The sequence below is a fragment of the Crocodylus porosus genome, unplaced genomic scaffold (genome assembly GCF_001723895.1).
Source record: "Crocodylus porosus isolate Cpor-Errol unplaced genomic scaffold, CroPor_comp1, whole genome shotgun sequence".
NCBI lineage: Eukaryota > Metazoa > Chordata > Crocodylia > Crocodylidae > Crocodylus > Crocodylus porosus.
Genome location: NW_017728918.1, coordinates 9,686,743 through 9,713,146, shown reverse-complemented (window position 1 = coordinate 9,713,146; position 26,404 = coordinate 9,686,743). Strand labels below are relative to the sequence as shown.

The following is a 26,404-nucleotide window of genomic DNA, read 5'->3' as shown; positions in this document are numbered from 1 at the left end:
ACTGGGGGAGTCCCTGTTCCCCCAAGCACCGCCAGGAGTGACCAGGAATAACGGTCACAAGCTGGCAGAGGGGAGGTTTAGGCTAGACATCAGGAGGCGCGACTTCACGGTCAGGGCAGCTAGGGTCTGGAACCAGCTTCCAAGAGAAGTGGTGCTGGCTCCTACCCTGGGGGTCTTTAAGAGGAGGCTAGACACCTACCTGGCTTGGGTCGTTTGACCCCAGTACTCTTTCCTGCCATGGCAGGGGGTCAGACTCGATGATCTGCTCAGGTTCCTTCCAACCCTACTAACTATGAAACTATCTGACCCCCGTGTCACTGCAGGGCTCGAGCTTGGAGCCCACCCCCACAACCACCTGTAGTGTCCCAGTTTGAGGAGCAAGGGGACCCAGCGGGAGCAGTAGTGGGGTGTTTGCCCGCAGCAGGTCATGGGGTCCCCTTTGCGGTGCATCTTGCTGCGGTCGTTTCCCTCCGGAGCCCACCGCAGGGCCAAGGAGGTGGGCGACTCACCCGGGCGCCGCAATGGGCAGCGATCTCTTCGAAGGGAGCCTTCTGGAACTTCTCCACCACCTGCCGCCGGCGTTCGCGCTCCTGCTCCTCCACCGCCACGCTGTCTACTGGAGCACACAAAAGAGGGGAGGAAGGAGACGGAGTAATGGGGAGGGGACCGATTCTAGCCCCAGCATCCAGGGGGAATCGTGCCAGGCCCAGCCCTTGGGGCACCTAATGACAGACTCTGGGCCAAAGGGAGCAGAGAGGATGCAGAGCTCATTCCAGCTCCAACATGCCACGATCTCCCCCGCCACGGCAAGGCACGGCAAGGGTCCTTTCCCCGTGCTCCGAACCACACAGGCTCTGTTGGGAGCTGCAAAGCACGGTCCCACGGGGGCATCCAGACAGCAAAGCACCCGGGATCGAGGACCACTTTAGTGAAGAAGCCAGGAGGGTTTAGCTTGCAGACAAGGAGATGGAGATGGGACAGGACAGCAGGTTCCCAGTCCCCAAAAAGTCAGACTGGGCACATGTAATGGTTTTAAACTGCAGCAGGGCAGGGATAAAGCATGCTTGGGGAAAAATCTCCCTGACTGGGAAGAACACACACACACATGTGCGCGCGTGCATGCCCTCCACCTTCACTGTACATGCAGCTCACTCAATAGCTTACCAATGGCTTTCTTCAGTGTTTCATACGTGATCTCCTCCGCGGGTGCTCTCTAGGGGAAGAAAACAAGCAGCATCATCTCTGCTGGGCAGCTAGTCTGGCAGCAAGGGAAAGCAGGGTCAAGCTTGGGTGGTCCAGCTATACACCAATGCCTAATTCTTGCTGCAGTAGGCCTCACCCCATAGAAAGCAACACCTTTCTGGAAGGCATCTACTTGCGACTGGGCTTCATACAGGAGTGAAATGCAATCGTCTGACAGAAAGGTCAGATAAACTGGCCTTGAACTCTATAGACCCATGCAGGCACCAAAACTAGGACAGCGTAGGCCTTATTAGGCCATACATTAATCATAGAAATCAAAGAAAGGTTGGGTTAGAAGGCCCTCCAGACGTCATATATAGTCCAACCCTCTGCCTGAGGCAGGATGAGCCCTGTGCAAACTACCCCAGAGAAATCCATTATCTAACCGATTAGTAAAACTACACCGTCAACCCTAACAATTGAGCTCAGTTTAGGACCTACAATGCACCTAAACACTAACGCACATGACCAGCCGGTACGTGGCACCAGTCAGGAGACTTGCAGTGAGGTACAGGCCAGAGGCAGGTAGTGCTCTCCAAGCCTAATACAAGCATCAAGGGCTCCTAAACCCCCTTTTATCCACTGATCAGAACAAACGTACGTCTGCAGCATGCACTTTGCAAATACTAAACCACACATCCTCGTTGTCACCAGATAATCTGACCTGCATGCTCAGTAGGAAAACGTGTTTACCAGGTCCCCCGATCCTGATACATCCCATCCTTATATTGGGGTCCTGTCTAGTATTATCTATCATGCCATAACCGCAAGCCTTGTGAGGAGTCCAAACAGTCTAACCACTTTGTTTTCCCAGCACTTCCTAATCACAGACTCATTGAAAAGTAGGACTGGAAGAGATTTTGGCGGTTGCATCTAGTCTAATCCTTTGCTTGAGGCAGGATCAATTCCAACTGAACCATCCCAGAAAAATCCTGGTGTGACCTGTTCCTAAAACCACACCATCCTCCCTGCTGCACAGCTGCAACGCATATTGCCCAGAGACACCAAAAGCACCTGCATCTGCTACAGGTAGAGTAGAGGGATGAGGGATTCCTGTGCCCTGCTGCTACAAGGGTTGTTAAAATGCACTCGAGAGATCGAAGAAAGAGGGTCGCACCCCTGCTACAGAGGAAGGCAAAACCCCCATAGTGTGCACCGATCTGACCGTGAGATAAAACACCTTCCTGATCCCAAATGTGATGACTGGTCTGACTCCAAGCACAGGCAAACTAAACCCTCCAGGTTTAGTCCAGCACTGGCAGAGCCCAATCAAAATCCCCAATGATGGCTGCAAGGTGAATAAACCCCCCCGGACACATGTAGCAATAGGCGAGGAATGTATGCAATGCAATACATATGCAAAGTATGGTATCGCCTAGCTCCATTTGCAGCAAGACTACTTTGGTCAATGCCTTTAGCAAAACCTGAGTGGCATCGTGCACAGGTGGGGAGGCTGTTGGGATCTAGGTTGGGACTGCAGGGTCTCCACAGGCGTTGTCCACCCCTCTTCTCAATCACTTAGACCTAAGATCCCCCTTGCTACACTCAAGACCCAGCCCCATGCCCCTTGGCAAATGCCAGCTCTGAGCTTCCTCCCATCTTTCGACTGCAGAAAAACCCTGGAGCCATTCTGCTGCAAAGCACGCAGCTGGGCGGGGGGTTGGACACTGCTGGGTTGATCTTGCAAATCCTGCATAGGTGTTGGCACGCCTGTGACAGTGCTAATGTTGTGTGGCACCCTTGAAAAGACCTCGTGGCACCCCGGAGCACTGCAAAGCCTCTGGACTTGCTGCCCACCACACCCTGAGCAAGTGCCCCCCTGCCACGCCAGCCAGCCCCATGCAGGGAAAGGCTCAGACAGCTGCGCGCTGATGTGCCACCACCAGCCAGCCACAGCATCCACCCTCCGCTCCCCTCAAGCCCTGCGGTGCCAGGACGGTGGCAGAAGAGGGGTACCTCCTCCTTCTCGGGGCTGTTTCTCGACTCCACTTCCACCTGCAGGGAAATGGTCTCCCCGATGCTCTTCCTCTTAGACAAGCGATCTTCATCTGGAAGGCAAGGAAAAGGCCAACCCCGTCAGCAAGGCAGGGGCTGGGAAACATCTTCCCCCTCCCCTTCCCCCTGTTTGGGACAGCAGGCAGGAGACAGCAGAACTTGTTCCTTCCCACCCTGGAGCACATAGCTCCCTTCACCATAGCATGCAGGTACGTGCCCGGTATCTTGCTCTTCCAGCATCCTGTGAAGCTGGGCCCTGCTGCTGGCCCCATGTGGCAGATGGGACATGGAGGCCATGAGACACCACAACCCTATTTCACCTCTCAAGCTCCTGTGTGGAAATAGGGGCCTGAGTGCTTTCCCCTTCCACCCTGCTCGAGCCCCTGAAAAGCCATTAGTGTGCCATCATATACCATATTGTCCACATACCACACCCTCCTCCCCCAAATAAGACACACACCTGGGGTTTTTTGGAAGGCAAAAAGATTTTTTTTCCAGAGTTACAGCTACACAGAGCAGGGACAGAGCCTAATCTTCAGCTCACTCACCCTCCCTTTTCCTGCTTAACCAAAAGCCAAAACCCTAGCTCCTGAAGACTGGTGACGGTGGGTATTGCTACGATTTTGAAAAGAGCTATAAAGTCTGAAGGGTGTGAAATAAGAGAAAAGAGACCAGGACTATATAGCAGACAGCAAAACTAGAGCTCCCCATGGGATAACAAGGTCTAACGGCCATAAACTCCAGGAAGGTTGATTTAGACTAGACATAAGAAAAAAGTTCTTTACGGTACGAGTGTCCAGTGTCTGAAACAAACTCCCCCCAGAGGTGGTGCAAGCACCTACTCTGGACTCTTTCAAAACACATGTGGATGTTTTTCTTGCTGGGGTCACTTGATCCCAGTTGACTTCCTGCCTATGGCAGGGGGGCTGAACTCGATGATCTTATGATTTCATGAGGTCCCTTCCAGCCCTCAATGTCTATGAAATCTATGAAAACTATGAAGACCATGAAAAAGAAGAGATGAACATTAACGCCTGTGGAGCGAAGGATGAGTCATTACATCAATTGAGCTGTCAACTCAGCTGTCTGAATAGAAATGTCACTGCTGCTGCCAGGCAGCTGGTTTTAGAGCAGGAATCCAAGTGGGATGCTTCTATTCTAGGCAGAAAAAAAATCAGTCTTTGCACCCCCATTTTAGGAGCCTACTTTTAGGGGGAAGGTGCATATGGTATGTGAAAAATTATGGCATAAAATTCCTGCTCCTTAGCTTCAAGAGTAAGTCTCATGAAGCAGTGGCACCTCTCCAGTGAAATGACCGCTGATTTGACCAGGACACGCAGGAAATCTGTAGCTGTGGGATGGGCACCTGGACACAGGTTGTAGGGATAAACCATTGCCCCGCAGGACTGAGCAGGGAGAGGGCTCCAAGGGGCCCTGCTTCTAGTGTGGGTTCTCCTCATGGTACACTGGGTGGCCGTGCCTCAGTTTCCCCAGCTGCCAAACAGAGGCCACCATACAAGGGAAGCCACAGGAGTGACTGGCAGACAGCTCACACCCTGAGCACTACCCACTTCTAGTCCCTGGGGATTTCCACAGCCCGTGAAGATCACTTTCCCTTGAGAATCTTAGCCATGAGAGTCCATGTCATAGTGAGGATGGCCAAGACTGCCACTCGCCTACTTCCTACCTGTCAGCTGGGGGATGTAAGGTGTGCTGAGCCTGTCAGAGTTGTAGCCACTGCCCCCCAGCACCTCGCTGATCTTGCTCTGCCGGAAGAGGACCTCGGGCCCCAGGCGGTCCAGGCTTCTCGTCAGCCTGCAGGAGGAACGTGAGTGAAGAAGACCCCAACATGTTTTCCCCCAGGAGGCCTGCTTTGCATAGGCCACAAGGTCTTCCTAATGAACCCACAGGACTGTCTGACTGGCTCTGAAACTGCAAGTGCATAGGTGCAGAAACTGCCTTGGCTTTTCAGGTGATCATAAAATATTAAAGAAGCCCTGGACTTCATTGGAATCACACCAGATCTGAGGGAGAGCAGAGTCAGGCTCCAACACCTGGAGGGATAGATGTTGCGGCCTATGGACAGAGATGAAGATTATGGCTGACAAAGGACACAAAGGGAAAGGAAACAGCTCTGAGGATGGGAGAATCCACTTCAGGTCAAGGATTCCTCCCTCAGCTCCTCTGGCAGTGACAGTCCCCATCAAGGCGGCCAGTGGAGAAGAGACACCATGTCAGCATCCTTAGACATAGCATCCTGCAGAGATGCAGGCCGCTGCTCTCAGACTGTGGCTGAGGGCGACGTGAGCCCCTGGAGGGGATGCTCCTTACCTGGGCCTCTCCACAAAAATGTCCTCTGGCAGCAAGTACATGGCCTCCTTCTGCCTCATATCGATGACCTAGGAACCAAAGAGGAACTCAAGTCAGTGGCTTCTCCTTGAACTGGATGGTTTAAATAAACCAGCCCCACACCCAGGGGAACCAAATAGGCTATTTTGGCCTTCTTCCACACCCGGTTGGGACTGGACTGACAGCCCTGCAAGCTGTTGTCCTCGGTGTATCTGACCGAGGGCTGCATGGACACACATATCTCAGGGGATCTTCTCCCCAACCCAACTCAACCCAACCCAGCCCAACCCAACATGCCCACCTCAACTGTGTCCTGGAGCGACAACCTCTAGGGGCAAGAGGGGAACTCAGTCCTCAGGTCCCTTCGGTCTTAGATGACTCCTCTCAGTCACAACATGGAGGAGCAGTACATGTGGACTGAGGGGGCAGATTTCCAGCAGAAACACCTGTCCACTGGGGAAGTGGCCCCAAGCCTCTCCAAAATCACATCACACAACCCTTGCAAAAAGAACAATCACTTCCAGCCTGTGTCAGTGTCTAGGGGTAACACCACGGATTTTATACTCACACACCAAGCAGGGAAAGGCTCTGGCATCCCATCACCAGACCTCTGAACTACAGGGTCCAAAGTAATGGTCCCGTCTACCACACTGTGGACTCACTATGGACCTAAGAGACCATCACAAGCCAACAGGCAGAGCTGCACACAGGAGCAGAGCAGGAAGGGGTCAAATCAGGACCAACCTCATGGATGTGCTGGCAGAAGGCTGGCACGGTTGTGAGCTGGCTGATGAGGTTCAAATAGGCAGCGCAGAGGGCGTATAGGGCGCAGCGGTTGTACACGGGCAGATTGTCTTCATTGATCTGGGCGACCTCCTGCAGACACAGACACAACCCCCACGAAAGGGCCTGATGAACACCCTCCCTTGGTGTGGTTTACACTGGGGTTGTACACCAACAGAAGTTACACTGGGATTAGGAGCAGACAGATGCATAGAGCTGCTGTTACTGCACCTTGCCATGGGACAGCAGTGAAGGCAACCACTTGCCTGCCTTCAGCAAATGCTAGCCTAGGATGAATGCAGACACACACACTCAACCCTGGTGAGATGTCCATTGATCTCTACTTCTTTCAGGGATTATTCGTTACAGTTCACTGCTTGCATGGGTTCACGCCTCCTGAAGGCAGGACGGTCACAAGCTTTGGGGGTAGGGGAGGGAATTGGCTTGATGCCAGTACCACCTTCTGGACAACAGAATTTGGGGGGGATGGATAATTTGTCCACATAGAGCAAGAGATGGGGGAGGAGATGGCATCCTGGGATGCTGAAGGACTGATAAGAAGTCCTTTTATCTGCACAAAACAGTCTCACATTACTGAACACTGCTCAAAGATAGACCTCCCCCAAAGCGGCATATGTCTAAGACACCTAGAGGGTGCTTAGCACGAGTTTTCCTGCTTTCATGTGTGGATGCTCCTGTTTTAAGAGCTCTTAGTATAGCCTCAGGGCAATAATGTGAAACAACATCTTAACTAGGACCAAAAATAAAGGGGCGGAGATATCATCATCCCACTGAATGCTCTGGAAAAGGGTGATCTTCGTGGGGCAGTGGGTGGGGGTCATCATGGTACTGGCTTTACCTTCCCCTCCTGGCTGCCTGGCTGCATCTCCAAAAGAGTTGCATTTATTGATTTGGTTTTTTGCCTTGCTATTTATTCCATTTTCTCCAGGCACCCAGAGGTTCCCAGGGATGTGAGGCAGAGAAATAAAGAATTGTAAGAATAATAATAGCAGCAAACAAGTGAAAGCAGAAGACGGCTCGCCATTAGCTGGGGCAAAAAGGTTTCTCAAAGACTTATTCAGATCCATAAGCAAATCTGAGTCCATGCTCTGCAAACGGTCTGCCTCCTTGGCTGGAGCAAACACAGACAGACAAAGACCATTTACCCTGCCTTGCTGTGGGGCAGAAAGGATAAATATATGGTAGATGGAGAGGCACTCGGGTACTTTGGGGGTGGGAGGAGAGGGGCAGATAAGCACCAGGACAGGCAGAAATGGCTGCCCCAGGATGCAAATGAACAGAGCTATGGGCACACAACCATACAGCAGTGCACAGTTACTCCTGACTTGCTAAAGGGGAACTTTACCATGGATTACTGACTTACTGGTGAATGCCTTATGTCCACGCTGCATTTCCAGCTGGGTCAAGGCAGATCCTACCATGTAAATGTGTAGTGTACCTAGGTCCTTAGTGACCTCCTCTGCAGCAAGGCTGATCTGGAGTGACCCCATCAGCCCACGCTAATTAAACCTCATGGCACTTCTCAGGAACGTGTTAAGCCTTGCAGCTATGGGGCTAGATCCTCTGCAGCAGTCGGGTATCACTCTACTAAGCCAAACACCATAACTAAGAGCTAGATCCAGCCAGACCCCATCCCCAAATCCCCAAGGCAGCCCTGTTCAAACCCTCGACACCCATGTGCCAATGTATAGCTTGCACCTCTCTGTGCACCACTTCTGAATGGGGCTCAAGCCAGACCCTCATGCACTGGGATATTTAGTCTGGAGGAGGGACTTGATAACCATCTTCAAATCCCTGAGATGGGCTTTTCTCTGCAGCCATAGGGGACAGGACTAGGAGCAGTGGCCTCAGGTGGGAGCAAGGGAGATTGATGCTGGAGATTCAGGTGGAAGCATCTGACTTTGAGGGGGGTCAAGCACTGGGACAGGCTGCCTAGAGAGGCTGTGGACTCTCCATCCTTGCAAGTTTTCAAGAGCAGGTTGGACAGACACTGGGCTGGGATGCTTTAGTGAGAGATGAGTAGGGGTCCCTTTCAGCCCTACTTTCCTACAATCCGATGATCCTGTTGCCCTGAAAGGAGAGGACCATGGACCCCACTGCTGCCCTCCGTATCCCACCTGCACGGCCAGCACCAGGCGGATGAGGTCCACCACCACCTCCTCGTTGGCCAGCTCAATGCTGATGAGTGCCAGCATGCTGTAGAGAGCCTCGTAGTGTGACTGCAGGTTGCCCTCCTCCTTGCAGGTCAGGTAGATGTGGCGGTACAGCTGCTGGGCATGCTGAGGGAGACAAGGGAGTCAGGCTGGCAGGGCCCTCAGGTGTCCATCTCGTCCAACCCTTGCTTGAGGCAGGACTGTCCCTATCTAAACCAGCTTAGACAAGGGTTTCGGATCAGGCTCCGGAGCCCTGATTCTGGGAAGCATTTCAGCCTCGGAAAGTGGGAGAAGGGGCTGTGGTGGGTCTTCCCTCATGCCTTGCCAAGGAAAAGCAGCAGAAGCTGGGTCCTAACAAGCCGTGTGTGAACAACTCTCTCACCCGACTACCATACCTGATACCTGGAGCCCCAGACCTGCCCCAGGTCAAGCACAGGAATGTCCTGCTACTGCTATCCAATTAAGCTTACACCTCAATGCCCTACCACTGCAAGGACAGGAAAGTTTGTTCATGTGCATTCAAGAATAATCCAAGAAGTATTATTCCCCACTGGAGAGGAAATCCCTAACACCCAGGCTGATGTGACCAAAGGACAAAATTCCTTCCTGACCCCAAATGCAGCATCTCTCTGGCCCTGAGTGAAAGAGCAAGACCCGCTAGCCCTTTTTCCCTTTTTGGGAAAAAAATTAGACCTACTAGATTTTTGCAAAAAAAAAAAAAATTCATTCATTGTAAGCTTTAAGGGTGTTTGCACCTAAAAGTTTGCAATTAAAGATTGGGTTTTTTGCAAAAATCTAGTAGGTCTAATAAAAGAGATCACCTCTACTACGAGTCCTGAATGCTTTCTCCTCTGGCCCAACATGGCTACAACCTGGATACCCTCCAGCTCTGAGTCACAATCCCCAGCTTGGGCTGCAGACAAAAACCAATGTTTCAGAGGATGGCAACCTCCCACCTGCCCAACATGTAGCAACAGAACGGGGGGGAAAGTCCTTTCTGGCCCCATGTGGCAACCAGCAAAGGCCAGGAGAATGGGAAAAACCCAACACCTTCCGCTGCTCTGCAGCTTGGGGACAGCAGGCACATTTCCACGCACCCCATGCCCTGAGTGGAGAGCCAAAACTCCCCTTTCTATATCCCCTCCACGAACCTATCCCAGCCCTTTTAATCTTCCATAGACAAGTTGGTTGCAGAGCACAGATTCACTCGCTTGCTGTTGAGCATGGGCTTCACCTACGTGCAGCAGATCTTGCTATGAGGGGACCCAGCCCAAGCACAGGCAGCAAGACATCACCCAGCACTGGGGATTCCTGGTCCACTGCAAAGGGTGCCTTAGGACGTGCACTTCCATGGACACCTTCTGCCCCGGGTTCCTGGTCCATGCCTCTTGCCATCACCGTGCCGAGCAAAGCAAAAATCCCATCCACAAAATCCAGGCTGGACCTGATCTCTCATTGGAGCCTGCTGCTGCAGGGGACTGGGAGCCCTCCACTCAGCACCGCTTGGGATCAGGCCCCCGGACTCTGATTTTGGGAAGCACTTCAGCCCTGGAGAATGGGAGAAGGGGCTGTGGTGGGTCTTTACCCATGGCTTGCCAAGGGAAAGCAGCAGAAGCTGGGTCCTAGCACCAGCCTGCCTCAGTCCTGAGCTCACCTGACAGCCTGCTGTGCCCCACCAGGCCGAGCTTTGCCGTCCTGCTGCCCATCGTGTTCAACTTCCGAAGCTCCTCAGTAAACACTTCCAACCCAACTTATTCTTCCTACCTGGCTTTTGGCAGGAGCCCCCATTTCTGCACTACCTGTATTTGTGTCAGGCAGTGAACAAATAAAGTAGCAAAGCAACGTGTACCACTTTGGGGAGAGGGCTCAGGTTCATGGTCCTTGTATCAAGACACAAGCTTCATATCCCTATGCAAACCTTCCCCAATGGTCTCTGCTAACACTTGCTGCCCAGGCTCCATTCCCAAGGGAGCTCCCTGAAGGTTTAATTTGACATGATCACTACATACCTCCTAGGACACCCACATAGAAAAGCATTCCCCCATCTGTCTCAGGATAGGTCAGTAGGGACAGCAAAAGGGGTAGATAGGTAGGTGGCCAACACCACCACCTACCTTCTTCATGAAGACAGTATCCTGCCGAGAGCACTTGTCCACTTTCAGCTTCAGGACTGAGATATCGCTGATGGTGCTGCAGTTAAAAGCCAAGGGAGAAGGAAAAATCACTGCTACCAATCACAGTTAAACATTGTCAGAGGAAGGGAGCAGGTAAGGCATCGGGTGAGCGAGTGACCCACCCAAGGCCACTGAAGCAAGCCATCTCAGTGCCCTGGTCTGGATTCAGAAGTTGGGAGCCCAGGACGGCTCCCTACCTCCCTGCATTTCTACCACCGCTGGGCCACTGCCACAACGGTCCCGAAGTGACTGTACTTCCCAGGTGTCATGTATTAAAGAAGGTGGGCTAGAAGCACAGGATTGTAAGGCTGGAAAGGACCTTGAGGCTGGTCTGTCTGATGATGGTGGCAGATCCTGGAGAGGGAAGCACTGGCAGGCTGCAGGTGAGGAGCCCTCAGACTCTGGGGATGAGTCTGCCAGTTCTCAGGTGGGCAGGCCTGCCCTGCCCCCTCCTCCCTAGCACCACCGCTGACCCATGAGAGACAAGCCCCAAGAGACCACCAAGTCTCAGGCTGTCCAAATGGCAGCCTCGATGGTTCAATCTTGGTCCACAGGGAGTGGAAACCCCTGCAGCTGCCACAGACCCTAAATTAGCACCCAGGGGGCTAATGCCACCACCACTTGCTGCCCAACATGTGGCGGGACGTTCAGACCACAAGAAACCCCAAGTCCAGATATGACCCCACAACCCAAAAGAGTAGGACAGCCTTTCTCTAATCCATTCCCCTGCACTGAGACAAGGCAAAGTTGGACCAGACCTCCCTTGGCAGACATCTATCCCATCTGTCCCTACACACCTCCCATGAAGGAGATGCTATAGCCTCCCCTGGCAACGAGGTCCAGGTTTCCCCCTCCTTGGAGACTCAGGATGCATCTCTTCCTTTCCAGTCTAAACCTTCCTGCCTGCTGATTATTGTATTTACCCAAATCCAAGATGATGCTGAATTTAAGACGACTCCTCAAGAATTCGATTCTGTACATGGAAAATATATCAATTTGTCATAATTTTCTGTGTGTGAAAAGCCAATTTTTAAGAAAGTTGTGTTAAATTTGTATCCTCCCCGGTGGGGAATGCAGTGCCAGGGGGACAAGTGGGGAGTGGGCAGGCAGTAGAGAGAAAGGATCCAAGATAAGGCCCCCACCTTGTGTTAAATGAGGGGGGAAACCCTCATCTGAGATTTGAGTAAATGCCGTAAATTATTCTTGCCCCTCCTATAATGGCCGAGGAGAACCATCCCCTTCTGTCATGACCACTGCAGTATTGCCAACTCTCATGGTTTTTGGCGTTCTTAAAGTCTGCGCTTTGGAAATGTGAAAACATAGCTCTTTCTTTCATCTATATATGTAAATATAAATATAGACACAACAAAGAGCTAAGTTTTTCTTCACTTTTTTCTAAGACACCAAAAATCATGCAAGTTGGCAACGCTGCCGCTCTGCCTCGCACTTGCGACTGCTGCCTAAAGAAACTGCCTTGGCAAAGACCCTGGAGACAGAGCCCCAGACTTTCACTGAGATCTGCTGCCGTACCTGACGGTGGAAAACTTGTGCCTGTTCCCTTGGCGATCGATGAAGCTGATCAAGATCTCAAGGACAAAGAGACGGATCTCAGGGTCTTCCATCAGGGCCGGGGAGAGCAGTCTGTCCAGGAAGGAGCTGGGAAGGGCTGTGAGCATGTTGGTGCACTGGAAACCTATGGAGACCTGCACAAGGTGGAAGGAGAAGAGAGAGGATATTAATGAGGGTCGCAGCTCTGAAATGACCCCCACTCCCGATGAGGAAAGCACCGAATGAATGCCAGGGAACTCAATCGCCTGCAGAGGCATCACATTAAGGGAGGGAGCTCTGGTGCACTGGGCTTCTGCACGGCCCTGAAGCGGCTGGCTTATGGGGGGCTATGGGAAGTGGACAGAAAACGGGGCACAGGTGCTACTGTATTGTTCTGATCAGAAGCTGACCTTGTTTTTTCCATCCAAAAAGAGCCCTAATGACCAATATCTAAGGTCAACCTATCATCAGGCTCCTAACGCCCTTGGCTTTTTCCCTTGCAGTAATTTTGCTGGGCAATAAAAGCACCATCTCTAATTTATTTTTATTTTTTCGAGGTAGCTTCTATCTTTTAGTCTCTTCAGTGCACTTAACCTCCTTCCCTTGTTTCTTCTGTGGGACTTAAGAGTCATAGACTCATAGAAAATGAGGGTTGAAGGGATCTCAGGAGGTCATGTCTAGTCCAACATCCTGGGGACCAACCCCAGTTATATCCCCAACTTGGTAAGGGCAAGAACTGGGTGAGGTTGTTTGTAGTTACTGACTTCTATTCAGGCTGTTTTTTTCCTTAAAACTGAACCCAGAAAACATAGGGTTAACTTGCATGTGGGGTTGACTTATAATCAGACAAATACAGCATGCAACTGGGGAGGGGAGAGTCTGTTCCGCGTGCGGGCCTGGGCAGTCATGAGGAGACCCAGCCTAGAGAAGCAAGAGGGGCTGTGAATATCCTACACCAACACCACTGCCATGTGCTCCAAGGGACAAGCGGCCTCAGTGCCCATTCAAGCCCCAAGCAATCCAGCCACTGAAGTACCGGCTGTCTGGGGGTGCACAATGTGACTGCACTTTTGCTGTCAATCTGCTCCCGCTGGCTTCACACCGCTAGTAATGCATGTGCATGGCAGGATGTGACCCTACCTGAAGAAGGGATTTCAGCAGCATTATCTGAGTCAGACGGTTCCTGTTCTCTCTGCAAGGGACAGAAAGACGGGGTAAGGCCTGGCCGAAAATATGGTTCTCTCTTTTTACTGGAAACACACTGCTAAACGATCAAAGGAAGCTTCCCCCATCCAGGGCGAGCACAGGGTTGATTCCTCTGGGATAGGCACTACTGTCTGCTGTCGGCTCCCTTTCAAATGACTCCAGAAATACTTCATTCAGGGTTCATGGTAGAGGGGATATCTTTTATTAGACCAACTTGATTTTTGGGGGGGAAAAATTAGACCTAGATTTTTGCACAAAAAAAAATTGTTAATTGCCAGCTTTAAGGGTGTTTGCATCTGAAAGTTTGCAATTCAAGGATTTTTTTTGCAAAAATGTAGTAGGTCTTATAAAAGAAATCACCTCTACCACGAGTCCTGAATGCTTTCTCCTCTGGCCCAACACAGCTACAACCTGGATACCTGACGCTCCAGAAATACTTGGCATTTTCAACATTGCTCCAGTCTTGCTCCTAGCTCTCTCTCTTGGTACCACCAAAAATGATCCTGCTCTAGCCCAGAGTGGTCATACCCTCCCAAAACAGCTGCAGGCTGATATCCTGCTGTCCCCTTTAATTACTGCAGGGAAGTGCTACATTTGGAGCCTGGGCCTGATTTGGGTATCACACCATGGATGGGTGCAACACCACTGATTTCCATGGAGGGACTCTAGCTTTTCACTCATGCCAAGTCATTGGTCTCTATGTTCTAATTACTCCCAAACCAGAATTTGGATTTAGTGTATAGGACTGGGTAGATATCTGTATTCATGTCAAGGTAAGTAAGAGAGGCCTGGAGGTGTCCACTGAATTTTAATTCAGTCCGTCCTCAAAGACAGAGTTGAAGGGAGGGCAGCTGCCATGTAGAATCACAGAAAATGAGGGTGAAGGGATCTCAGGAGGTCACATCTAGTCCAACCCCCTGCTTCAAGCAGGACCAGCCCCAGCTACATCATCCCAGCCAGGGCTTCGTCTACCTGGATCTTCAAGAACTGCCCGGGGAGAAAGCAGCCGTCTGATGTCGTGGCTCCACCATCCCCGTCCCCAGAAAGGAAAAGAGCAGCTTTCCCCTGTATAAAGGGGCAACAGGCCCGACGCTGGGATCACAGCAATAGAAAACGGAGGATGCTCTGCTGAACTGAACGGGCCTGATCCTGTTCTCATGCTTATGTAAATCAGGAGTGATGCTACTCAAGTCACTGGAGTGCCACTGGTGTTAGGGAAACCAGAACGGGGTAAACCCAGCTTGGCACATTCAAGTCCCAGCATTGGCTCGGCGGGGTTGTTATAATCTACTCCTGATCTCTTTGTCAATTATCTCTTCTCTTTGAAACCATTATCCCGGCTCCAAAGAACAGCTTCTCCACTGTTCCCAACCTCCTTAGCCCTTTATGGGGTGGGTTCCCCCTCTGCCTCCTCCGTGAAGCTTGAAATAGCATCCTTCTATTCACTGCAGATAAAAGCTTTTTTGCACCAGCTAATCAGGGCCCTGAGGGCTGCCGTCCGCGAGGCTGCATTAGCACAAATAGGTCAGCGCCCCGCAAAGGTCACGCTGTCGGCTGTACTACAGGCCCTCTATTCCCGCTTGCCCCATGAAATGTAACAGTAGAGGCGCCGGCTGCTATCAGAGCCTCTTGCTTTCTTCAGATGAGCCCCTTCTAATTAAGCAGCTGGATGGAGTAGAAGCAGAGGGGTATTGTCTGGAAACAATACGGCTGGCTATGCAGACACTGTGGAGGGCAGCCATGAAGCGTGCCCTCCTTGCTCACTCCTGCCCTGCATTTATGTTCGTAGAGTGACGATCTAAGCTCCTGCGTGTGCTGCTGCCAGGCTCTCGCGCATCCTGCGAGACATGAGCTATGGGCTGCTCTCAGGCAGCTCTGATGCCTCATTTCCAGGAGCTGGCAGGAGCAGGGCCTGCTTTGGGGTGTCACTGAGGTGCCGAGGCTGCCCCAAAAAGAGCCCTGCAGTCACTTGCAAAGGAGAGCAGAGTGCTCCCCCGTTTCAAAGTCTTGGCTTACCCTCTCCAGACAGAGGTTGCTCCCTTGGTAGCTGAAACAGTATACAGGTCTCTCTCCAGGGCAGGTTGCAAGCTAAATTCTGCCTCTCTGAGTTAAGCAGAAGCCAGGCACATCCATCTGAGCCCGGACCTTGGTCCAGGGAGTGCATGCCATGTGCCCATCATCCGTCCTCTCACCCCATCCCCTGTATATCTGGGGAAAAGTGGCTTAGCCTTCTGGGCACGGGTGAGAGCAGGGGCTGAGGTCCCAGCCGGCTCTAGCACTCCGTGTTGAGTGCAGTGACACATCAGTTGTGGGTGCTCTGCCTTTCCCCAAAGCAGTGTGCCCAGAGACACAATGAGTGAAGTGGGAAACAGCCCTCGATGCCCAATTCATCCTGCCCCCTGCCACAAGCTCCCACGATGTCCAGAACAGGAGAGCCTCAGACCTATAAGCTAACTCTAATGAGTCTGTTGGCTTTGCTGTGCTGCTTTGGAAGGGGTTCAATCAGGAAAACCTCCCGTAGAGACCATGGGCGAGACCGATTGATCGAGGCTGGACTGCGTCTGCGCAGGCAACTGCTAGACCCAGCCAAGGGGGCTGGAGATAGAGCTGGGAAGAAACACGGAGGTGTGGAGCAGGGATAAACCCAGTCTGCCCAACTTCTCAGGCCTGGCCAAGATAACAGAGCTAGAGCAAAACCAGGTATTTCACAGTGTATAAGTCTATGCAGTGTACAAGTGGACCCCATATTTCTGTTCAAAAAAGTTTTTCATAGATTCGGTGTATAAGTCAACCCATGTTTTATAATGACTCATTTGAAAAACATGCCATGTACAGTATGTGGCAGGAAGAATTGAGAACAAACAATCACTGCCATGACTGTTTCTGATGGCGGTCTCGCTAACTACCACAGGCTGCAGGTAAGCTTAATTGGATAGCCTGGGGTAATTAAGTGCATTTGGTCTTTGTTAAAATAGTACCGAATCACGAGTCTAAAACAGTAATGTAAGATGATTAAAGAGAACCATTACACTTTCACACAAAGGGGGACAAACAACAGTCCGTTCATAACGGATGTGATTATGGTAACTAATTCATGTAATTAGTGCACTCGCACCTCATGAGTTCACACTATCGTCACTAATTTATTGCATGCTTAATGGTAACAGGAACACAACTTGAATGATGGTGGCCATTCTTTGCTTTGCTTTGATGACTGTTTCAAAGATGAACAAACTTTGAAACAATTTTTTTCATTTCAAAGTACTGATACAGTGTATAAGTCGAGGTGGAAATTTAAGGGGAAATATTTTGGCTTCAAACTTTGACTTTTACACCATGAAATATGGTAACAGGATGTTGCACTGAGATTTAGGAGGCAAAGAAAATCCAGGTCCCAGATATCACTAAAATAAGAACAGGTCAGCACAGGATTAGCATTCGGACTGGCTGGGAAACACGTAACTGGGGAACGTATAAAAAAAAGATGATTTAGGACATCTTGTCTTAAATTTAGGACACCTGTCCCCTCTGTCACCCAGCCTGATCTCCTGGCCAACCAGGAATAAAGCTAAGCCAGTTGTACTCACTGTGTCTCCCTACTCGAACCCGATTGCAGTAGGAGCTGACAGCAATTCCTGCCCTGCAGCCCCTTCTCTCTTTAAGGCACGGGTCTCCCCAGATTTCTCTTGCCCCTCAAACTTATTCTTCCACTGAGGCAGGGATCCCTGCCTTGGAGAGATCCACATTCCTGGCAGCAAGGGACCCTGCCACCCCCCAGGGCTCACTCAGGCAGGACTGTCCCAGCTGTGGGGCTGGTTGTGCTAGCTGGTCACCTCACCAGTAGCAACTGGACTGAGCTCCAGCAGCTCATGTTAGAGAAGTCCCTGATGGGCACCATCTACAACCAGCCAGGGCTGGATTTGAACCAGTATCCAGAGGAGCAAGGCTCTGTATCAGCAGAAGATTTTCTACTTGCCCCAGGAACTCAGAGGACAAATCCTGAGAGCCAGTGATCTGAAAATCTGGTTCTGGATAGGGGAAAATAACCCCCCACTGCTGGCGCATTCTCCTTGACAGCAGGGGACATTTCCCCATCCACACCAGGGCAACTCCCAAGCCAGCTCCCAGCGTGTTACATGACAAAGGTGCAGGAGACGGAGGGGGAGAAAGGAAGGGAAAGTTTGTCCTCACCCAGCTTTCCCAGTGTCCAGAGCGTGATGCAGAGAAGGCAGTGGGACCTTGCTCATGATGAAGAGCATGACCTCAGACCGCTGGTAGGTGGGCAGGGTGCTGGCAAAGGTACCTGGGAAAACAGACAAGATGGACTCAGAGCGTGCAAGACAGTCTAGGCCCAGCAGGAACACAGAGCAGAGAGCTCGTGTTTGCATGAGCATACATGCCCTGGCCAAATCCTGCTCTCCAAAATCTGCCTTGAGACCAGTTAGCCTATAAGGTGTAACTCTGTCCTAACACAGCTACCTACCTCTTTCTGCCTAAACTGCAAATCCTAAACTAGCACCCAGGAGGCTAATACCACCACCATGTGCTCCCCCATGCACGGCAGGTTGTCCAGACCACAAGAAACCCCAAATCCAGATATGCCCCCACAACACAGAAGAGCGGGACAGCCCTTCTCTAGTCCACTTCCATGCACTGAGACAAAGCCAAGTCGGCCCAGACCTCCCTTGGCAGACACCTATCTCACCTGTCCCTAAGCACCTCCCACCAAGGAGATGCTATAGCCTCCCTAGGCAAGGGGGTCCAGGGGTTTTACTCTCTTGGAGAGTCAGGGTTCATCTCAGCTCCAGTCTAAACCTTCCTACCAGTCCCCCCAAAAAATTGCATCCGCTATACCCCTTGTTCTCCAAACCACAGGTTCTCCTGGCTCTTTGCTGCTGGAAAGGACTGAAATCCTGAGTTGTGAAACTCAGACCAGATCTCACCCCACTTAGTAAACACCTAAGTGGATTTAGGTACCTAAATGCAATCCTATTCCTCCCTGCTTGAGGTAAGGCAAAAAGCATCCTGCACGTTGCTGTGTGTGACTCAGCCTCAGCCCAAATGACGGTGTGCTGGACACTAATGTTTATACAGGGAGTGGAGAGGGTGGACCAGGCACACCTGGGTGGTGGAGTCTGTAGGGCAGAGGCAGGCAATTATTTTGGGCAGAGGGCTGCTTACTGAATTTTGGCAAGCTGTTGAGGGCTGCATTTCCCTCTCTCATGCTAGACAGGGGCTTCGGGTTGGGGGGTGGCAGCGGGGCTGGGCAGGCCTTGCTGCTAGGTCCTGCCACCGGCTTTCCCTGGGTCCTACTGCCCCTGTCTCCTGTCATCTTTGACAGGAAGCCAGGAGCACATAAATACTAATTTTCTAAATTTTTTAGGGGCCCCATGGGCCGGATAGAATGGCCTGGTGGGAGGATCCAGCCTCCAGCTATATTTTGCACACCTCTGTTGTAGGGTGTAATCCAAGCCATTTTGAAAGCACGTTCTTCTGCTTTTCAGGTGCCAGAATGATGGACAATATGGGCAGGAAGGACAGGCCCTCGGCAGTGGTGTTCCTGATAGAAACGTGACTCACTTGAAGTCTCATTTGGAGTTTTAGTTGTCCAGGATTTGGGTTTTAGCTGGTTTGGAGAGCCCCAGGTGGGCTTTTCTCTCTGTACAGTCACTCCTGAATGACTTGGATGACTTTCTTTACAGGAAAGGAGCCTTGTTAACTGAAGGCAGCTGTGACTCCACCACCAGATCTGAGATGGAAAAGGCCTGGTAGAACATCTTACCTGTCCACTCATCTACTCCATCTCCCAACCTGGGCAGGATGATTACCTTCAGCTTGTTTCCCCAGAATTTAGACTAGCCCAATTCAAAACATCCCTGAAGAAGAAGCCCACAGGGAGACGAGAGAAAGGTTGAATAGGTCCTCTCATCCCGCTGGCTGCCCGTGCAGGAAGGATCCCTACAGTGAAAATGCCAGACTAGTCTCAGAAGCACTGACTCATGGCTATTGTACAATGAAATTGCCCATTTTGCTCACCAACTTTGGCAACAGCTCCAACTCAGCCAGGGTCTCTACCAGCCTCACTGGGCCGATGAACTCCTCTACAACCCAGGGCTCCCCTTACATGTCCCCTTCACTTGGCCCAACAACCAGGGTCTTTATCCTCAAGTGTGAGAAGAGACGGACACGAAATCTTAGGGGAGCCTACTCCAGGCTCTGTTGCTTAAACATCTTCCCCTTGTCCCTCCTACCTACAGACACATATCCCTCAGCAAGGGAGGAGGGCAACCCAAAAGGGTTTGTATCTGCCAAAGGTTGGCTCCTTGGTGACAGACGGTGAGTCTCAGTCTAGCTCTTCATCCTCCCCCAGACGGTCTCTTCCTCCTCCAGAGACTTTCCATGCTAACCCTGGTGTCTCTGTTCCTCAAAGCCTTGGTCTCCCTCCCTAAGATGACAACCTAACCCAGCAGCAGAAGGCCACTCTCAGTCGCCAGGCCTCTGATTACTGCTCAGTTTAGGGGTCCTTGTTTCATAGTTTCATAGTTAGTAGGGTTGGAAGGGACCTGAGCAGATCATCGAGTCTGACCCCCTGCCATGGCAGGAAAGAGTACTGGGGTTAAACGACCCCAGCAAGGTGTACATCCAGCCTCCTCTTAAAGCCCCCCAGGGTAGGAGCCAACACCACTTCTCTTGGACGTTGGTCCAGATCCTAGCCGCCCTGACAGTGAAGTCGCGCCTCTTTATGTCTGGTCTGAATCTCCCCTCTGTCAGCTTGTGACTGTTATTCCTGGTCACTCCCGGTCGTGCTCAGGGGAACAGGGACTCCCCCAGTGCCTGCTGGTCCCCCCTGACTAGTTTGTAACAGGCAACTGGATCCCCCCTCAGCCTTCTCCTGTGGAGGCTGAATAGATTCAGGTCCCGTAGCCTCTCCACATAGGGCCTGCACTGCTGCCCCCTGACCACGCGAGTGGCCTCCTCTGGACCCTCTCCATGTTGTTCACATCCCTCCTGAAGTGCGGCGCCCAGAACTGACTGCATCCCCGCACTGCCGGCCCATGTTCATCTTGGCATCAATGATGACTCCAAGATCCTTTTCTGCCTCTGCACTGACGAAAAGAGAGTTCCCCGGCCTGTAGGTATGGTGCTGGTTCTTCCTCCCCAGGTGCAGCACCTTGCACTTGTCTGTGTTGAATCCCATCCTGTTCTCATCCGCCCACCCCTGTAACCTGTCTAAGTCCAACTGTAGCCTATTCCTTTCTTCTAATGTGCTCACATCCCCCACATGTTAGTGTAATCAACAAATTTGAACAGGATGCTATTTATCCCCTCGTTCAAGTCGCTAATGAAGATGTTGAACAGTGCGGGCCCGAGGACCGAGCCCTGGGGGACCCCGCTGCCCACATCCCTCCAGATCAAAAATGATCCATCCACCACCACTCTCTGGGTACGGCCCTCCAGCCCATTGGCGACACATTTGACTGTGTGGGTGTCAACACCACAGCCCCCAGTTTCTTAATGAGAACGGGCTGAGAGACAGTGTCGAAGGCCTTGTGACCAAGGACAGACAGGTTCCTTTCTCTATACATTTCCCTCTTTCCTATCTGGACCCCTGGAGACAACGTGACTTTGTTCTGGCATGAAACAAGGCTGCAGCACTGAACTAGAACAGCCAGGACATTGTATGCTATGCCCAGGGCCCTATTATTAGCTTATGCCCTTGCCATTCCCTTCCCAAATCTAACTGCAAAACTGAAGCCCTTGATGCTGTTCTCATGGTACACAAAGCTTCAGGAAAGTCTCAAACTTCACTCCAAATCCCTTTGAATTCAGTCTCAGAAAGCAGGCTTCATTCAGGGATTTTTGAAGTCACATTGCCCTCTGCTGACATTTCGCTCTCCGGGGAAGATGCTATAACAGAGGAGCATTGCCATTCTTGCTGCATCCAAGTTGATCTAAGAGCTTGGAATAATGACCTGTAAATGATTGATTTCCCATGATGTGCAGCCCTGGGAGGGGCACCTCTCAGACAGACGGGGCTGCCCAAGCAGCTGTCACTTGCAGTCCAAACGGGATCCAAACTTCTCCCCAGCTTCAATTTCCGGCATGAAGGCAGATCAGCCCCCCGGGAAACTTACTGACAAGACGTCAGTGAAACAAATAAATGCCGGGATGAAGAACTGGGTTATGGTTATGAGAAAGCACACGTCTGCAGTTTCTGTAGAGACAATTCATATGCTGCAGTGAAAAATCAATCGGCTGCAACATGTGGCAGTGGCACAGATCAAGTTTGGGTTTAAAGATGTTGTCAGAATTTAGTGACTTTATTTCTCTTGATAGGGAGAGCAATATTATGCTAACAGCCAGATCCTCAGCAGAAAGCAGAGAATCATAAGGCCTTGTTAAACAGTAACTCAAGATGGCTTCTGGAGCACTTAACCCCTGCGCTGGCTGCACATTAACACCTTTTAAGTGGCTTAAAGCACTTGTTATTCCACTTAATGTTACCCCACTCCAGGGCAGGATTATCTCCAATCTACCGAATTTTGCTCCTGTTTTAACTCGTGGCTACTCTCCACAGCTTTTCCACCCAAGCTGAAGTCCACTGGCATCTCAGGAAGCAGCAGGCCCACTTTGTCTCTTCCCGCTGCTTGCTTTGACTGGCTCCAGTCCTGCCAGAAGCAGAGCCAGATATGTCCCAACGACACAGCTGCCCACCCTGCTTGGACCCAGCTGGCTCTGCTCCCAGTGCGAAGCAAAGCCAAGTCCAAACAGCAGCGGGGACACAGTTCCCTCCCCGCTTGGACCTGGATGGCTCTGCTCCCAGCAGGAGCAGAGCCAGTCAGAGCAGTGGCAAGAAGCACCACAGCTTCCAGGAGCTGGGGCTGCAGCACTCGCTGTGCCCTGAGGGAGCAGGAAGCCTGTTTCTGCCCTAGCTCCTTGTCCTGCCCCTGTTCACCAAGCCTCTAGAGACAAATCAGAGCTGTACAAGTGAGGGACAATCAGAGCAGGTGTTCTGCCTTTAGTGTATGACTGCTCCACTAAGCTGAACAGCACTAAGCCGATTGACATTTGTTCAGCTTACAGCATAAGGTCTGACAATGCCCATAGAGAAGTTGGGCTGGAAGGGACTTCCAGCGGTCACATCCAGTCCAACCTCCTGCCTGAGGCAGGATCTGCCCTATCCAAATCATCCCAGACAAATCCACAAGATAAATGCTTAGTAAAACTACCGTCAACCCCAACACAACATAAGATGTCACACCCAACCCTGCCCCAGGGAGGGCAGGGGGACCACGGTGGCCAACGTCATGCTGCTGCAAAGGTTGATAATATACGCTTGAGAAATTCTGGGTAGAGGGTCATGCCCCCTGCTACCGAGGGAGGCAAACTTCCCCCCAGTCTGTACCAATCTGACCGGGGGGAAATTTCTTCCTGACCACAAATGTAGCATCGGTCTGACCCTGAGCAAAGGGGAAGACCCTCTAGCCAGGACCCTCCAGGGTTGAGTCCCAGCAGGATCACTAGCACAGCCCCGTCCCCATCCCCAGTCTGGGCTTCAGCCAAAACCAAGTGCCTCAGAGGGAGGTTTAAAACCTCCTGACCCATGGAGCAGAAACACTGGGAGGGGGCAACCAGCAAAGCCCAGAAACCTGGGAAACCCCCATAGCAAAACACAGGCATCACTGCACCTAGATCATCCCTGCCCAGTGGCAGCTCAACCTCTTCTTGAACATAAATCCGTGCAGCCCTTTTGAAGGCAACTGAGTTGCTTCTGTTCACACCAGTTGAGGAACTGGCCCCTGAAGGTGTTTTAAGGGAGCTCTGGCAGGCTCCACTTTCAGTTGCTACAGCACATAACAATCCTTTGGTTATACACCGCAAATGTTATTCTCCCCCAGAGCCAGGTCCTATTGCCACACTTGTCCCCACCAAGCCTGATCCCAAGCCCGGTCACTCTCTCTACAACCCTTGTATCACCACTGCGTTGGCATTAAATGGGACTGCAGATCACAAGTCAGTAGACAGAGCTGCAAGGAACATGCTTCTTCTCTTCCATGGGTCCCACAGCAGGAGACAAAGACCAGACTCCATCCACCTATTAGATGTCTAAGGGCTCTGCCACATGTATAAATGAAAGCTGGATAGAAACCAGCTATAAAGTTGTTTCACATTTTCAAGCACTAACTTTGTAGCTAGTCAGTTCTTTTTATAGCTGGACGGCCATTTTTACAGCATTATAATTACTCTGCATGTGTTGCTGATCTAAATTTATTTCTCAAATCACCAGTTAATTCTTTGACAATTACTTTGGACATGTGGCTAGTCAACATTTATTCTGCCATTCACCAGTTAACTGCATGATAATTACTTTGTACACATGGCTGGTCAAAATTTATTCTGCCATTCACCAGTTAACTGCATGATAATTGCTTTGTACATGTGGCTGGTCAACATTTAATCCGCAATTCACTAATGAATTGTGTGATAATTACCTTTTACATGTGGCCAGTCTAAATTTATTGCACAATTCACCAGTTAATCGCATGATAATTACTTTGAACCTGTGGCCAGCCTAAATTTATTGCACAGTTCACCAGTTAATTATGCAATATATGTATATGGTAGGGGCTCAAGTGGACTTAGCTACCCAAGTTCCATTGTGTTCTGCCGTGCTTGGAGTCCCTGAAAGTAGATGACTGTATCCGCTTGTGTAACACACCGTCATCTCACTCTTAACGACTGAGCCACCCACAAGCAGTGAGGAAGAGCAGGACCCGCCTGCCCTTTGTATCAGCTGCTTTTCAGGGATTCACACAGGATGAGAACGGATTACATGTAGGCAGCCCAATGTGTCAATAGGAATCTTGCTGCTGACTTTCAAACAGGCTTTGGTTTGAGCCTCTTACACATCAGGCTGCAATTCTGTTTCCTTGCTGCTTCCAAAGCCATTAATTAGAATCTCCTCCAAGGGGTGGGAATGAAGTCCGTCAGCTCCCAGTCTTAGGCCTAGAGCAGAGCAGAAGCAGAATTTGCCCCTCCATGCGATGCGGGATCTGGACTATCCCCTGATGTTTGAACAACTAAACAGCACTCATCCAAACCAACCCACAGGAGAGCAAGCAACAGAGTCCATGTCCCAGTCTTAGAAGAGCAGCCCCAGCCTGCCCCCCACAGCCTGCAGCCCACCTACCAATGGTCTTGATGACGGCCTCCTGGAACATCCTCTCCTCATGCTCCTTGATGATCTTGGTCCCGATGCTGACGGCACAGTCATAGCTGCCCGTCAGCTCGTAGTCGATACTTAGCCGGAGCTGCCTCAGCAGGGTGTTGAAGACCTCCAGCACTGTCGGTCCTAGGGCATGAGAGAAGGCATTAGGGTTGCCAATCCTTAAATCCCAGCACCTGAACCATTCATGCTTCTCTTGGGACAGAGGGGTCAGACGGAGAAGCATCTCAGGTGTGTGGTGGCCCCTGCTTTTTGGACCTCTCCAGAGCTGTGTAGCAATGTCTCCATAGTACAATATTAATGCCATGAACAGAACCCAGGGGGCTGGAACCAAGCTCCCTGCTATGAGGACTAGACAGTAGATGTGTCTACACGCCTAAACTTAATGCACCTTTGCTTAAGGTACATGAAAGAGATTTAGGCATGATATACACATGGGCATGCTAATGCACATTAAGGTGCATTAAATTTAGGCACGAATAGCTAAGTCACAGTAGCACACATGTAGACGCACTAACGCGCATTAACGCAGTATGTATCAATTGACACATACTACGTTAATGCACATTAGTGCATCTACACATACGCTCATGCAGCTTAGCTATTTGCACCTAAATTTGATACCTGCTTTATCCAAGTATCAAATTCAGGCTCACATAGCCTAAAATTTCCATTTCTAAGGTGCATTGAGGGTGCGCATGTGTAGATACGTGCCCTTAACGCACCTTAAAAATGGCGATTTTAGGCTAAGCTTGCTTAAAAGAGTCATGTGTAGACGTGCCCAGTACTTCCAATCCTGTGGTGTTCAACATCAGCACTCAGAGCTAAAGAGAGACCCAAAGGAGAGAGAGTCACAAGGTTGTGGGACTGGAAGGGGCCTCTCAAGCTATCAGATCCTGCTTCCAGCCCAGAGGCAAACCTGACTGACCCCAGCAGTGCCCATTCTGACCTCACCACACCCCACAGCTGCAGAGCACCTGATAAAAAAGCCCTCTTTGCATCTGGCCAGAAGGAGGAGACCACGTGATCCTACTGAGATGGAGAATAAAATGGGGAAACACTGAAGATGTCTTCAAAGATGTTTCTTCTTCCTTCCTTGCCAGACAGACAGCCATGGAGTCTCTGGCTAAAGAGATCCCCCTTCTCCTCCCATACAGCGGATGGCCGCCCAGCCCTTGTGCTTACCCACGGATCCAGAAGCTGCAATGACGGCTGCCTCCGAGAGGACCTCCACAACCCCAGCACGCACGGTGGCCGCGCTCTTGCTGTTGGCATCCAGATGTCCCAGGAGCTGCTGGATCACAAGGTGGGAGTGCTGAGGCTGCAGCAGAGAGCAAAATGGTGTTAACTTGGGAGGGACACATGTCAAACACCATCTAGGTCCACCACGTTGTGTCTAGAGCCAGAGAAGCCCACCCCAAAAAAAGACTGGCAGCTGCAAGCTCCAGCAGAGCTCAAAGAAGCCTTGCAGCTGGCAGCTGGCTGATGGCACAAGCAGGGCTGGTCCTCACAACTTTGCTACCCACACTCCAAAATCTAGGATTAGCCTTCCCACATCATAGATTTCATAGGTTTCATAGACATCAGGGCTGGAAGGGACCTCGGAAGATCATCAAGTCCAGCCCCCCGCCCAAAGGGCAGGAAGCCAGCTGGGGTCATAGGATCCCAGCAAGATAAGCATCCAAGTTGCTCTTGAAGGTGTTCAA

General features: G+C 51.2%; 1 protein-coding gene across 1 annotated transcript in view; it reads right to left on the bottom strand.

Annotated features, from left to right (window-relative positions):
- The window catches only part of EFR3B (EFR3 homolog B), a 102,171-nt gene that overhangs the window by 7,426 nt on the left and 68,341 nt on the right, over window positions 1-26,404 (bottom strand). The window contains exons 9-21 of the mRNA XM_019538114.1: window positions 25,884-26,019; window positions 24,663-24,824; window positions 17,663-17,774; window positions 13,406-13,457; window positions 12,248-12,420; window positions 10,658-10,733; window positions 8,508-8,669; window positions 6,331-6,462; window positions 5,569-5,636; window positions 4,925-5,052; window positions 3,199-3,290; window positions 1,165-1,213; window positions 510-616 (exon numbers count right to left, since the gene is read on the bottom strand). Of these exons, the coding sequence (XP_019393659.1) occupies window positions 510-616; window positions 1,165-1,213; window positions 3,199-3,290; window positions 4,925-5,052; window positions 5,569-5,636; window positions 6,331-6,462; window positions 8,508-8,669; window positions 10,658-10,733; window positions 12,248-12,420; window positions 13,406-13,457; window positions 17,663-17,774; window positions 24,663-24,824; window positions 25,884-26,019 (1,449 nt within the window). The remainder of the gene's footprint in view (window positions 1-509; window positions 617-1,164; window positions 1,214-3,198; window positions 3,291-4,924; window positions 5,053-5,568; window positions 5,637-6,330; window positions 6,463-8,507; window positions 8,670-10,657; window positions 10,734-12,247; window positions 12,421-13,405; window positions 13,458-17,662; window positions 17,775-24,662; window positions 24,825-25,883; window positions 26,020-26,404) is intronic.